This window comes from Podarcis bocagei, assembly GCF_964188305.1.
Source record: "Podarcis bocagei genome assembly, chromosome: 13".
In the NCBI taxonomy this organism is placed as follows: Eukaryota; Metazoa; Chordata; class Lepidosauria; order Squamata; family Lacertidae; genus Podarcis; species Podarcis bocagei.
In genome coordinates, this window is record NC_138138.1 from 39,543,118 (window position 1) to 39,556,934 (window position 13,817).

At 46.9% G+C, this 13,817-nt stretch overlaps 1 protein-coding gene across 3 annotated transcripts; it reads right to left on the reverse strand.

The window, feature by feature from the left end:
- Window positions 1–1,683: 1,683 nt before the first annotated feature.
- ISOC2 (isochorismatase domain containing 2) lies at window positions 1,684–11,065 on the reverse strand. Of its 3 annotated transcripts, none has more exons than XM_081167235.1 (6): window positions 10,932–11,065; window positions 6,753–6,891; window positions 5,726–5,938; window positions 4,638–4,708; window positions 4,422–4,539; window positions 1,684–1,968 (listed from the first exon to the last, which is right to left on the reverse strand). In XM_081167235.1, the coding sequence occupies exons 2-6, from the start codon at window positions 6,882–6,884 to the stop codon at window positions 1,888–1,890; spliced, it is 615 nt and encodes a 204-aa protein (XP_081023361.1). In that variant the 5' UTR covers window positions 6,885–6,891; window positions 10,932–11,065; the 3' UTR covers window positions 1,684–1,887. The 3 variants fall into 3 exon arrangements, with proteins under 3 accessions (XP_081023361.1, XP_081023360.1, XP_081023359.1); XM_081167234.1 differs by lacking the exon at window positions 10,932–11,065 and adding an exon at window positions 10,784–10,922; XM_081167233.1 differs by lacking the exon at window positions 10,932–11,065 and adding an exon at window positions 10,691–10,916.
- Between the last annotated feature and the right edge of the window lie 2,752 nt (window positions 11,066–13,817).

A 13,817-nucleotide genomic window follows, 5' to 3' on the forward strand; every position in this document is an offset into this window, starting at 1 on the left:
GCAGGTGGGGCTCTGACCTAGATTTGGCCAATAGCAGAGCAGCCGATGGGAGGAGCCTGACCCAGTTTTGGCCAATGGCGAGGGGGCGGGAGGGGGAGCAGGAGACTGCTCGGGATTGGGAACACGTGAGCAGGCACGTGTTGCTGGTGTTGTGATGAGGGAGCGGAGCAGAGAGAAAGTTGGGTCTTAAAGGGGCAGCGAGGAGGACACGGGAAGGTGGGTGATCCCTGCCTAAAGCGATCACAGGCTCAACCAGGAGCCGGGGACCTCTGCTCTTTCCTCCTTGCAGACTCCTCTGCTGCTCAGAAACACAATTGGGGCGGGGAGGAGGCGAGTGAAACGTCTCACCAAAGCAGCTTACCCTTTGCAGAGCATAGGAATCCAAAGGATTAAATCCTTAATGCCAACACGCTACAAATCTCTATATAAAAGTATAGTTGTCGCGTGCAGTGCGTTACTCTACTCAGAGTTGATCCACGTAAACTGATGGGCATGCATGCACTGGTTTCCAGCGGGCCTGCTCTTTCACTGGCAGCCTAACAGCAGTGAGATGTGCAGAACTAAAGCAGGCTCTCGCCGGAGCTGGCATTCTGGAAGGACACAGAGCTCGCTTCACACACAAATGGTGAGCTCAGCCTTTCTGCTCCAAAAATGCCCCATGTGGAGCTGCCAGGTTTCATAGCAAGCATTTCCACAAACACACCTCCCAATAATGCACATGTGGTGCCTACATTGGTGCCGCAGAGTGTGGAGGGGGTGGGAGAGAGAGGAAGCTACATTTTGTGGAACTGACTCTATCCGATGCAATGCTTCAAAGCCTAGGAGCCTTCTCTTTACTGCAGAGAGGCTGCTCTCATTGGTGCATAGCTGCATATAAAGCAACCATCAAAAGGCACAGCTACAGAGACTGATTTAAAAGTTGGCAACCCTCTTGAGGCCAAGGAATACACACGTACCAGAGAGTATGTAGAAGGGGACTCTAAAAAGTCAGAACTTGACAAGCATTATTGAATCATCAGGAGCTGTCCTTGAACATAACCAAATATCTACCCCTCATAATTGTGGGCAGAACAAGAAATTATGTAAGTAGCAGTAGGTGTGTTATGTGTGTGTGTGTGGGGGGGGATATCTTCAGATCAAGGTGCTTCCGCTTCCCCAAACCCAGCTCCTCATCTTTCTGCTTTTAATATCTCCCTTGTCCCTCTCCCCAGCCTCTCAACATTCTTAAATAAATTTCCCAAAGCTGCAACAAAATGCATAGAATGAAAAACCATTTCAAATTCTGCATATGCAGACGCACCTTCAAGAACATGACCAATAAGGAAATGCGCAAATCAAATTAATATGTGCAAAAATAAATATGAACATCATTTATTCTAACTGCAGATTATGGTTGGGGGAGGGGGGATCTGGCATTTTTACAAGTGCAGAATTCAAAATCCTCCTCATGTACCTTGAATGCGACACAAAATGTGCTTATCAGTGAGAAGATGCCACAAATCTTTTGGTGCAGTCTCTTCAGAATTGTAGCTCTGTGAGGGGACATGGGGGGTGTCTCCTAACAATGCTCAGCACAGGATTCCTTCGGGGAAGCCATGGTTGTCTAATGTGGTATGATACTGCTTTAAATGTATAGTGCAGATGGGTCCTAAATTTGAACCTGGGCCCATGCCCCCAAACTCCATCCCACTGGATAATCACGAGAAAGCTGTAAATTGGGAATTAGGGTATCAGTTTTCCAGCATAGGCTACAACCCCCTAATTTCCTGTATAAAAATTATATTTGCACATCTTGATTCCACTTCTCCTACCCAGTGTGTGGCAATGGCAGACCTAAGCAGTTGGAGATGCTTTAAAGCAAGGAGGAGGATCAATGGAGCAGCTGGCCTAGCTGAAAAGGGGGCCTGGTTCTTTCAGGAGGGGGAGAAGGCCGCTGTCTGGGGCAGGGTCCTTAATCAACTTCTGGATCTGAAAAGAGAAGGAGATGATGCAGATGTGAAATCTTCCAGGGGCTACCAACTATGCTTTCTTTCAGAACCTTCTCCCGAGGCAGCCCCACACCCTGGCCCCACAAATCTGGCTGCCCTCCAGAAGCTGTGACTCCAACTCCTATAAACCCCAGTTGGTGTGGACATTGGTCAGGGATGATGGGAGTTGTAGTCCAACAATATCCGGCAAGCTCCAGATTAGAGAAGGCCCTAAGAAGAAAGAAAACAAGGAAATACAGTAGAAGCAATACATGCTCACCACTCCTAAATAAGGCAGGCCTTGGCTGCCTATCTTCTCCATGCCCTCATGGCCTGGCAAGCTGCTGCCCCAGGACTGGGTCTCACTCACAAAATCAGAGCTTGCCTGAGTTTGTTTCACAGCTTGTTGGCACAAGCACTGGGGTGGCACACTAATGCGGTCCCGTGGTCCTCCAAATCTTGTTGGGTTCCAGCTCCTATCGTCCTTGATTGATGGGAGCCAGGCTGGTGTAGTGGTTAGAATGTCTGATGATGACCTGGAAGACCAGGGTTCAAATCCTCCCTCTGCCATGTAGCTCACTGGGTGACCTTGGGCAATCTCTGCCTCGCAAGCAGAAGGTCACAGGTTCAATCCCAAAAGGCGTCTCCAGGTAGGGCTGGCAGTGACTCCTGCCTGAAACCCTGGAGAGCTGCTGCCAGCCAGTGTGGACGATACGGAGTTAGATGGACCAATGGTGTGACTCATACTGACTTATACTAAGGCAGCTTCTCACGCTCCTCGCAGGTTTCTTGGTGGGGATTAAATGAGATGGGGGGGGGGGAGAATCATGTGCACCCCCTTGGATAAAAAGTAGGATATAAATGCAATAAACTAAATGTTCATGTTGGCTGGAGATGATGGGACGCTGTATCCTGGCAATATCTGGAAGGCGACAGGCTCCTCTCTGCCTGCCTGCCTGCCTGCTTACTTTGTCTATCCATTATTTCCTCCCTGCATGGTTGAAATTGTAATGGTAAGCTCCCAAGTCAGGGAACTGTCCCTTTTCCCCTTGCAAACGATGACGACGGCAATTCATTACTATTGAAATTACTTATTACAGTTGTACCTTGATTGTCGAAAGGAATAAATAATAAACATTATTTATTGTTACTATCCTGAAATAACCCCTTCCTATATGCATGAGAAAAGCCTTGCAGAATATCTTGGGTCATCCATAGGCCACCTCTCTGGGACTGTGAACTCTGCCTCCCCTAAGGAAGCAAGGCTTGCTCTTTCGAAAAGAAGCCTTGTGATTTATTGTGACATAAGCTTTCATGGTCTGGGGCCAAGCCATCATCAGATGCATGAAGTGTTATCTTCTTTTGATTGCTGTTTCATTTATATTTCTCATGCGAGTGTGAATATTGAGGTTGGGGGGGGGGGCAGGGAGGAACGGTAAGCAAATGGGCCAAAAGGCCACAGCTGCAGAAGATACCATCAGTGACATTTCTATGCAAAAGCACAGAAATCACTTGCAACAGCAGTAACCGGCAATAATATTCCTAGCTTTGATGTGCTGATTTCACCACCTGCGCTGGGGAAAGAGAACCCTGATCTCGACTAAGCCTTAAATGTATCAAGTCAAACTTGCTGCTAATTCTGGAGCAGGAATTGTTCCTAGTTCTGCTCTTGGGAATCACTTATTTAGGAAAGGGATAAAGGAGCAGATGTAGGAAAGGATGAGTCAAGAGCCCCATATCTTGTCAGGGGCCCCATGTTTTTTTCCAAACACTCTGCAGTTTCTGAATAAGTTAACCAATCAGAGTTTGGCAGGAGATGTGAGGGATTATTCAAAGTGATTGCCCTCTTTGGATTAGGGGAGAGTATTTTCAACCCATCTCCTCCATAGGGAAGGAATTCAAGGCTTCGGCCAAACTGCACAGGTAACCATTGGGAGTCAGTTATACATCACTGGGAGTTTGTGGGAGACCTCTTTGGTGGAGATAAACACACTCTCTAACTGCAAATTCATCTGGCAAGGGCTGAAAGGCTTTGTAAGCAGAGATATGAAAGAGTCTTTTGCCTGCACACGCAGCCCCTTCACTTCTCCTGTTGGAACTCCTTCATTAACTACAACTTCCCATTTTGTCCAAAGTGGGGGAAACTATGGTTAATACCTTTGGCACAAACCAGGATATTAAACCATGCCTTGAGGCTCACTTAGTATCCTAGCTGGCTCAGAAACTGTTAAACCAGAGTTTCCTGATTCAGACATCACAGGAAACTATAGCTGACTGGAAAAGTTCCCGATTTGTTCGCTCCCACAACAAAGGGAGGCACGAAGAAGTATGTCTGCAAACATACAAGTCTTGTTCCTATTTCAGCTTACTGAGCATAAGTATAATAATCCAAACAAGCTCATGTAGTAGAGGAGGGTGGCAGGCTGAGGGGTGCAAAGGAGGCTGGGAAATTACCTCTTGGAAATAGGGATGTGCAGCATCTCTGACCAGTTGCAGAATGAGCCCTTCGCTGGTGGTGAGGAAGGCACCGCTCTGGCGTAACCTGGACAAAGCCACAATCCTGTCCAGCTGACTGGAATCCAGAGGGGAAAAAGAAGACCATATAAGGTATACAAGGGGGGAGGAAAAGAGCCCTTTCCTGCCACCCACTGGGACCATCCCACCAGTCACCTGCGGGAAGAGCAGGCATCCACCACTACGTGAACATCCAGGCCTCGTTCCATGATGTCCAATGCTGTGCTCTCCACCCGAAGAGAAAAGACACCGTCAAACTCGGGTCAAACGCATGCCTCATTTCAACTATGCTGTCACCCATCCGATTCTCAGATTTGTTTTATATCAAGGTTCAAAGTCACGTTTCATCACTCAACAGTTAAAATCCTTATTCTCTCATACTAAACGACTTCCTGCTCACCCCCACCCTCGATGTTTATGATCACGACTGCATACAATCGCATCTTAAAATTCCACCATATCCGCTTTCATCCCCTTTAACAGGTTTCTTAATATATTCTGCTATTTGTTTCTTAAAATTTCAAACCCCACTCCGGCATATGAAAAATAGTAATTTTTTTTTAATAGACCAGAAAAAGTTTCCAGTCTTCCTTAAAAGATTCTAGATTTGTGTCCCTCATCCATTATTGGTAGTGACCTTATTCATGTGTCACCCAGCTCTGAGGCTCCTCCTTAGACCAGGGATAGTCAATGCAGTGCCCTCCCGAAGTTTTTTTTAAGGCTCCAACTCACACCAGCCCCAGTCAGCATGGCCAATGGTCAGGAAAGAAGGGGGCTGTGTCCCAGCACCACAGTTGTCCCTGTTGTTCTGGATTGTGTCTCTGTGGACACCCCTGGCTTCTACACTGCTTGGCATCCTAGTCGAGAAGGATGTTTCCCCTCCAGTTAGGAGTAAGGGAAATGCAAGTGCCTTAATTCCTTCCTTCCCTTTCAACTGGAAGGGGGGGGGATACCAAGCGCTTTCCCCCTGAACTCCTAAGGATTTGAAAATATTTATTAAGGACTGAAAGGGAGGAGGGAAATGGTGGCACTATCTGTACAGGGAGAAGAGAAGCCTGGTCTCCATCGATCCCTAAACAAACAGAATCAAACCTGCTGATAAATGGACTGCCAGGCCTCTCTTCACTATTGGGGTCCTGGCACCGCTCAAACACACAGGCCCATCTATACCGAGGTCAGATCTTGTGCCCTGTCAATCAGTAACATCTGTATCCCTGAGAAGAAGAAGACCTTTAGCCTCATACCATGATGCAGGCCTGTGTCTCGATCCCACACAAAAGCACAGATTTCAGGTTGGGCACAGCGGCCATCTCCTTCTCCACCTCTGGGGTCACCATGCTGAAACAGGTCTTGGCATATTTCGGCAAGTCTTCAGCACCCAGCTCTGGCACTGTAGGGCCCAGGCCTTTGGGGTATTGTTCGGTCACCACCGTATGGATTTCGAGAGCTCTGGCAACCTGCAGGGAGAGGGGAGAGGCCAATGCAGGGTTAAAGCAGGACTCCTGGGTTCTCTGGGAAGTGGACCTTCCCATGAGACAGTGTTAGTCGATATTAGGCTGCCCCCATGTGCCCATCTGTGTAACTGCAACTGGGCAGCTTAATAGTGCTTTTATGGGTGGCAAAGGCTGCAGCTTTGGAGGCCATATATATAGTAAATATGTCAACAGCAATGGTGCAAACATTTATTTTTCTTCTGCCTCACCGTGGTCTCTAATCAAACTGCAGGAAATGCTAAAGGTACATGCTAAGCACCCAAACCAGCTCCTAACCAAGTTATCAACACTGCTGCAACCAGTACATAATAGGTTAGCTCAGTTGTTTATAGCATAGTATCATAGAGTTGTAAGGGATCCCAAGGGTCATCTGATCAAACCCCTTGCAATGCAGGAATCTTAGCATGCTGCTGCTAACACCAAGGTTGCGAGTTCGATCCCCGTATGGGCCATCTGTATATTCCTACATTTTAGTAGGATTGAACTAGATGACTCTCAGGGTCCCTTCAAACTCTACAGTTCTTTGACTGTGGAGCAATTCCTGTAGGCACCTATTGGAGAGTGCCAGTTACAAGAAGAACACTCCTCCTTCCAGCATGGAGAGCCATTTCAGAACTAGTCTTAAGAGGCCAAAAACATTCTTCCTTTTAATCGATGTTAGCCAACCCTGCCAATTAATAGAATTAACCTCCCTCGCCTTGCCTTCCCTCCCCTCCCCCTCCCCATCCCTCACCTGTTTCTCACAGCCCAGCAAGCCTCTCCACTATACAACTTTTACCTTTAGCATCCGAGCTGCCACAGATACAATCTGAGGGAAGTAGCTGATATTCGGCCGAAATTTCTCTTGCATGTCACACAGGAAGAGGATGCTGGTTTTGGGGGCCACTTTTCCGAGACGTATCACTGACATTTTCGAGCTGAGAGACAGTAAAGGGGAAGAGCCTGGAAGTTACTTCTGGATGTTTTGATATAAATATTTGCTCATGTTTTAGGAGTTTACATTTTACTCTGATACCTTTTAGAGAAGATGGTCTCCTCACCCCCCTTTCCTTTTCGAAAGTAGGCTATGGGTCTAATAAGATCAGAAAATGTGTTTTGAATTTGCATGCCACTGGGAAATGTTTGTTGCCTTAATCCCAAGCAAACTAATATACTGAATTTTGAGAGATCCTGCAGAGTAGAATGGAAAATGGCTAATTTTAGACTGGAGCAGAGAAGGGGGAAACACAACAGCCGTCTCCAAATATCTGAAGGGCCAACGTGTACAAAATAGAGCAGATGGAAGCTGCTTCCAGACAATTTGTTTATGGAGCATTCATCCAGGTTTCTTTGCAGGGAGGTTATATGATATTGGCTATTTATTCAGCATTTCGTCCAATGTGCTTGCAGTGAGGTTACACAATGCTACATCAAGCAACTGTTATCCCACTCAGACCCTCCAAGTGTCCCTATTTTCCAGGGACAGTCCTGGATGTATAGAAACCTTCCCAGTTTCTGATTTGATCCCGGGATGTCCCGCTTTCTCTTAGGAAGTCCTTATTTTCATCGGAGAAATGTCGGAGAGTAGGGAGTTATGTGACACCCCCCCCCCCCAGCCAAAGAGATACAACCTTTAGAAGACATCTGAAGGCAGCCCTGTGTAGGCAAGTTTTTTAATGTTTGATTATGTTTTTATATATGTTGGAAGCTGCCCAGAGTGGCTGGGGCAACCCAGTCAGACGGGCAGGGTATAAATAATAACATGATGATGATGGAGTAAGATGTCCCTATTTTCAGTGGAGAAATGTTGGAAGGTATGTTATCCTACATTTTCCAGTACATTTCTCCATTGCTTTCCTTGTCACAAAACAATCCAATTTCAGTACTGGAAGTACACAAAGCAATGGGCATTCCATCCCTAATCTACACATACACACACACACAAATCAAATCAATAATTATATTCTACCTCCACTATCATCTGAACACCCATTGCTGGGAATCGAAAGCAGGGAGAATTGCTGTGCCAGGGTCTTTCTGGTGGGTTTCCCATTGTGGCAGCTGGCTGAATGGAAAGACAAAATTCCTACCCTTCCAAGTAGGGTAATTGGATGCAAAGGCTCTACCCCGCCCCGTTTTTAGCAGTTGTGTGGAAGAGGGAACGTTAGCAGATGTTCCTGCTTCAGAGAGAGAGAGAGGAAGAAAGGAGGAATGACGAATCTGAGAGAAAAAATGTGCTCCTTTGGCAGTTTTGAAAAACGTCCCCGTTCTTCAAAATTATCGCATACGGTATTTTTTAAATGCTCAGTTAAGGTCTCCGTTTATCCACCTTTCATGGCATCTTCACAACAACCTGGTGACGTAGCTTAAAGCCTGAGAGAAAGTGGGTCACTGAAGGCCAGCCAAATCACCTCATAAATTAGCCATGTCCAAGCACTGCAATTTATGATTTCCGCCCCCCCCCCCCAATACGCAGAAGGAGGGAGGTGGGTGCCCTCTGCTGGTCAAGAAAGGATAACCCATACTGCACATGCTTCGCCTCTTGCTCACACACACAGGAAGCTGTCAAGGACCAGAAATCAAAAGGAGGAAAGAAAAGCTCTGCTCCAGCTGCTTGCGGCATGGCTCACTCCTTGCACAAAACAGAGACTGTGTCCCAGAATCCTTTGCAACATCAAACCTTGCCTTAGGTTGCGAAGAAGACACTGAGCACAGGAGCAGCCCTTGGGGTCCCCATAGACTGAAGATAAACCTTGAGTAACAATCCTTGATCCTATTATTTCTGCCTCAAGCCCTAGCTAACTGCCACCTGCCACCTAAGTAGGCCAATGCATGTTCATTAATGTGAACGCTCCCCAGCAAGAACCACCTCATGCTTGTTCTACGCCACAAATGCGGAGCCTGGGACTCAGCTCCAGAGATTGCCGGACTTCAGCTCCCATCAGCCCCAGCCGGCATGGCCAACAGCCAAGAGTGATGGGAGTTGTAGTCCAGCAACACCTGCAAAGCTACAGGCTTCCCGTTGCTGTTTTTTTATGATTCCAGGGCCCCCGATCTTGGCTAGCGGTTGCCCACTGCGAACTCTCTTCAGCCCCTTGACTTGCTCCTTGAATCAGTAACAAAAACTCAAAAGGCTGCATAGAGGGCTCCAAAAGACCTCATCATGCAAATAACATTTGCTTATGGGAAACTGAGAATACGGAGTAACAGCCAATTTGCTAGTTATCTAGCATTGTATAAATCGGGCTGGCTGTTTTAAGGTATTGGTTTTGGGATTTTTTTGGGGGAGGGCCGGGGAACATAATGTATTGCTTTTATTTCATAAGCTGCTTCAAACTTCAGGAAAACAGCATTTAAAGAAATGCTATTGGGTTATTGTTTTTATTTTTATTATGTGGTTTTGTATCCTGATTTTATTCTGTGAACCGCCCTGAGACCCCGGGGTATAGGGTGGCATAATAATAATAATAATAATAATAATAGACCATTTCAAATAAACACAATCATCTTAGGCTAGTGCAAAAAGTAATTTATAGCATAACTTTGGGGGTTAGGTGTAATAGCTCAGCTTTTTTTCCTTTTCTCTTTTTAAATCATCTCTAGAAGTAGAAAAACAGACCCTATGGGATGCCAGGCTTTATTTATTTTCCCCTCCTACAAGTGAATCACTTCCTTTGACTTCTCTTAAGAGAAAAAGATACAAGCAGAGGAAAAAGACAAAAGAACCCGCTTCCCTAACTCCAGGTGGTGGTGACCTGTTTTAGGAAAGTCTCTAGCCTTCATAACAGTAAGTTCCGAAGCAAAAGATGCAGGTTCTCATTGAAGTGATTTCTATGAGGTAAGCCAGCCTGGTCGCTCCTGCATTTCTGGATATTTAGCCAACAAAACAAGTCAGAGCTGTGACTGATGAGTTGTTTGGACACCAGGCAATAGGAATTTCCTGAGGTCCTGGAGAGCTGCTGTTTCCCACCTTCCCGCTAGTGAACTTTTCCTGCTTCTCTCTCATTTTCTAGTCCTTGGAATCTCTGTAGTTTGCCCTTCCTTTTTTCCTAGCGACCAGGATGCATCTTGCCTGTGGGTGGGTTTGTCTGTGATCAGATACTCCCTGGAACTTATTTTCGGCACACCTTCTACATGCAAGGCAGCTGTTCTACCAATGAGCTATAGCTGCCCACCAAGTTTTCCTCTTGTATCAGCTTCCCAAAAAAATAAGACCCCCTTTTTGCCATTTTACTTCCAGGAACCCCTGCCATCTTGAGGAAGCATGCTTGACGTCTTGGGATAAGACTTTTGCATTTGCATTACTTCCAGGGAGGCTCACCTGTTGCCAGTATTAATCTTTTAGGCATTAATTCAAGGCTGTTATGCTTTTCTCTCAACACTATGAAGGATCTTAGCTGAGGCTGTTCAGCCTTCAACTTTCATTGTGGTTTGGATTATTGTTTGCTGATATGTTGTAAACCGGGGCCTTTTTTTTTTAATTGGAGGGCAACATAGAAATGTTCTAAATAAAACAAAATTAGAATCTCGTTACACAGTGAATAGTAGCAACACGTGTTCTTGAGTGGAGGAGTAGCTATTCCTAATTTGTTTTTAAACACGCATCCTTCTTTCACCACAGAAAGTGGGTCGGGAGGAGTCAAAAAATGAGGCTTGGAGAGCAAGGTATCCAAATCTGCCCTTACACAAGTTTACTCCTTGCTGACTTCAGTGGGACTTACTCCCAGATAAATGTACCTGGAATTTCAGCTATAAGGGTTGGAAAGCGACAAGGCAGCTCACAGCTCAGGCCGTTCACACAATCCCGTGCAAGGGGTGAGAGATACAGACCCTCCTCAGTCTCCAGCCACCGTTTCACACGAACGTTTACAACGCAGAAACATGGCGGCTGCGAACACGGGTCAGGCCCGTCCCGTGTCCCGCATCCATTAGCTCCCCTTTCCCAGGCGCCCACAAAACGCTTCCCCCCAAGACTCACCTCCTCTGATCTCCAATTGCGACACTTCGAGGTGCCAGCCAATCAGAAGCGGGATCTGTAACCCTCGGAGCCCCGCCTATAGAACAGCTGCGAGCCAATAGCCTGGCGCGGGCTGAAGGGAAGTTTCGGCGTCCCCGAAGCCTTTCTTTCCCTTCCAGCCAATGGCGTCGCTCCCTCTCGCGTTCCACGCGCGGCCAAAATGCAACCCGGCGTTCCAAAGTCCCGTATTCAGAGCTGCATTAAGAGCACGTGCGTCTCCTCCTCTGGGAATTGGCGATGGTGTGTTTTGTTTTTTAAAAGGTGCTGGGGCTCGTGCGCCGGTAGAAGCTCAGCAATCCACCCCCTTCCTGGGACCGACTGCAAGTTATTCTGTGATACGGAATGGAAGGGGGGGGGGCTTCTTTCCCCCTTCCTTCTAAGAACATCCGAGGCCCCGCTTATTCCTATGGCCCCGCTTTAGCCAAGGACCTCCTGTTACAATGTATCCATTCTGTTTCTGCTTTTGCCCTATAGTACAGAATGGGTTTGAAATCATTGAAATCTTTAGAAATTGATATAAAATCAACCGTAACTCCGATTTCTTCGCTCTCAGTGTCATTCAACTCAGTTCCCCGTGGACTCCATGATGCTATCCCTACTTCCATAATCCCCGAAGCGGCAGGTCACGTACGCAGGAACTTCTTAATTTGCCAAACCTTCCCTCTAGGCAATATTAGGTGGCAGACGATGCATATCTCTGACCCATTGTCTTGCCACCACCGGTACTCAATAAATGTGTATCTATGTATATTTCCCGCTCTGCATATCCCCCCCTCCCTCATCCGAAAATGCTAATTAATGTAATCCCACCTTTTCATAATGTATTCATGACGTGTAAAGTATATTCATGATGTAACTTGTGAAACCCAACCTTCCCATAATGTATTCGTGACGTTTCATGCACTGTATTCTGGGATATGGAGGGAAATTTCAAAAGTTCATGTCACCCCTTTCTCTGGGTTCAATCTCGCCTTGAACCTGTTGCGCAATAAACTTGGATCTTCTGCAGTTTGCTCCTGCGTCCGGCTGAGCTCATTTTCTTCCGCAGGGACCCACGGACTTAGTCCGATGAGCTGGGTGGCAGAGTAACCCCGCACCCAGATTTTTCCGTAACAGTTGGCGCCGCAACGTGGGGCTTGTGGTTCTCCCGAGCTGCTGACTGGGGGCCCCGAAATCTTCAGCCGGCTCCGGGCCATTTTGCCTGGGAAGATCCTTTTGGACCCCCAGCCATCTTCCGGGCGGTAATCGAAAGCCCTAGGAGTTCAGCCGGGGAGCAAAAGAGGGATCCAGCCGGCTTATTATTCATCGATCCCGGGATCATCATAGAAGACGCGTGAGTATAAGGAAAAAGGAAAATCCAGTGCACTGGTGGGAAGGGGGTGGAATCTCCTGGCAACTGAATTCTCTGCCCTCCTCTCTATCGCTCCTTCTTGCCTTTCTCTTGGTCCGGTTAGTGAGAGAGACCGTGGACCGCTGCTCAACCCGAAAGGGGGGTTCTGAGCTCTATCTCTTTTCCTTAAAATCTCCAGCCAGCCGCACCAATTGGGAGTCCGAAAGTAAGACGGTGAGACCCGGCTTGGAAAGACAGCCGACTTTCCGCAACGGGCATCCCAGTTGAAAGCAAGGGGTTGGAGCTCTCTTTCCGAACTTCTCTAGCGCCCGGCAAGGGGGCGGGAAGTGGTCTTGCTTTCTATCCCAATCCCAGCCGCACTGGTCGGTGCCACGTAACCGTGCGTGAGCCCGCTTCCAAAAGCAAGGGGGATTTTCAGTTCGAAATTCTATCCAGGGACCACCCGATCTGGCACCGCATGGCGCGGGCGTCCAGTAGGGCCCCTTTTCCTGAGATGTGACGATAGGTAGGAGGTTGCCAGGAGGGATAGCCCATGAGGAATTGGGCAGGACCGGCAGAGTGGAAAGAGACCCCAGGTTATAGGAAATAAGGAAATAAGGAAATAGGAAATAAGGAAATAGGAAATGGAACGCAAGGAACCGGATAGCTAGAGCTCTCTAAAACCCACTAAGGAAGTTGCCAGGCAACTAGAAGCCCCTTCTCCTCTTTACTATACGTCCCTGTACTAAGCATACCAAACCCCTAGACATACCAATCCTAATCAACCCCTCTTTTTCCCCTTCTCTATCCCAGACACCCCCCCCCCAAAAAAAAAAAAAAAAAAGCAAAAAGCAACAACAGCAACGCATGCATCTATAAAGGGGTACCCAGTCAACCAAGCGTTGTGAGCCCTACCAGTCTGATTACCTGGTGGTGTGTTTGAAGAGGCAAGGAGGCTCATAAAACCATGTGGGACCTTCCTACTAATTTCACTTAATGAAGCCAAAGGTAGTGGCCCAACTCCTTGCAATAACCAACTAAAGGATGAGAATATATATGTTTACATGTTTACATGTTGTCTGTTATGTGTGTTGTCTGTTAATACATATATGAGAATATGTATGTTTACATGTTGTCTGTTATGTGTGTTGTCTGTTCCTTCTGTCTCTGGCAGACTGCCTTTCTTAAGTGTGCATAGTTTAAACTGCAAGCTTGCTTCAAAATTTAAATCTAAGGAAGCCATGCTGGATCTTAGCAGTCCTAAATAAGAGAAGATGAGAATGAAGTGTGCAAATGTTTACCCCACCTCTTGCTTTGCCCCAACTTTTGAGATTGTGAGTCTACAGTCTTATTTTGGAAGGTGCTTTTAACCTAATGTTTCTGCTGCAAAAGCCTAGTTGAGCACAACTGCTCTCTCAAGCTAAAATGCAGCGTATGTATTTCATTAAGCGTATGCCTATAAAAGTATGGTGTTCATTCTAAGAAAATATATTTGAGTCCAGTTTTAACTTTGATTT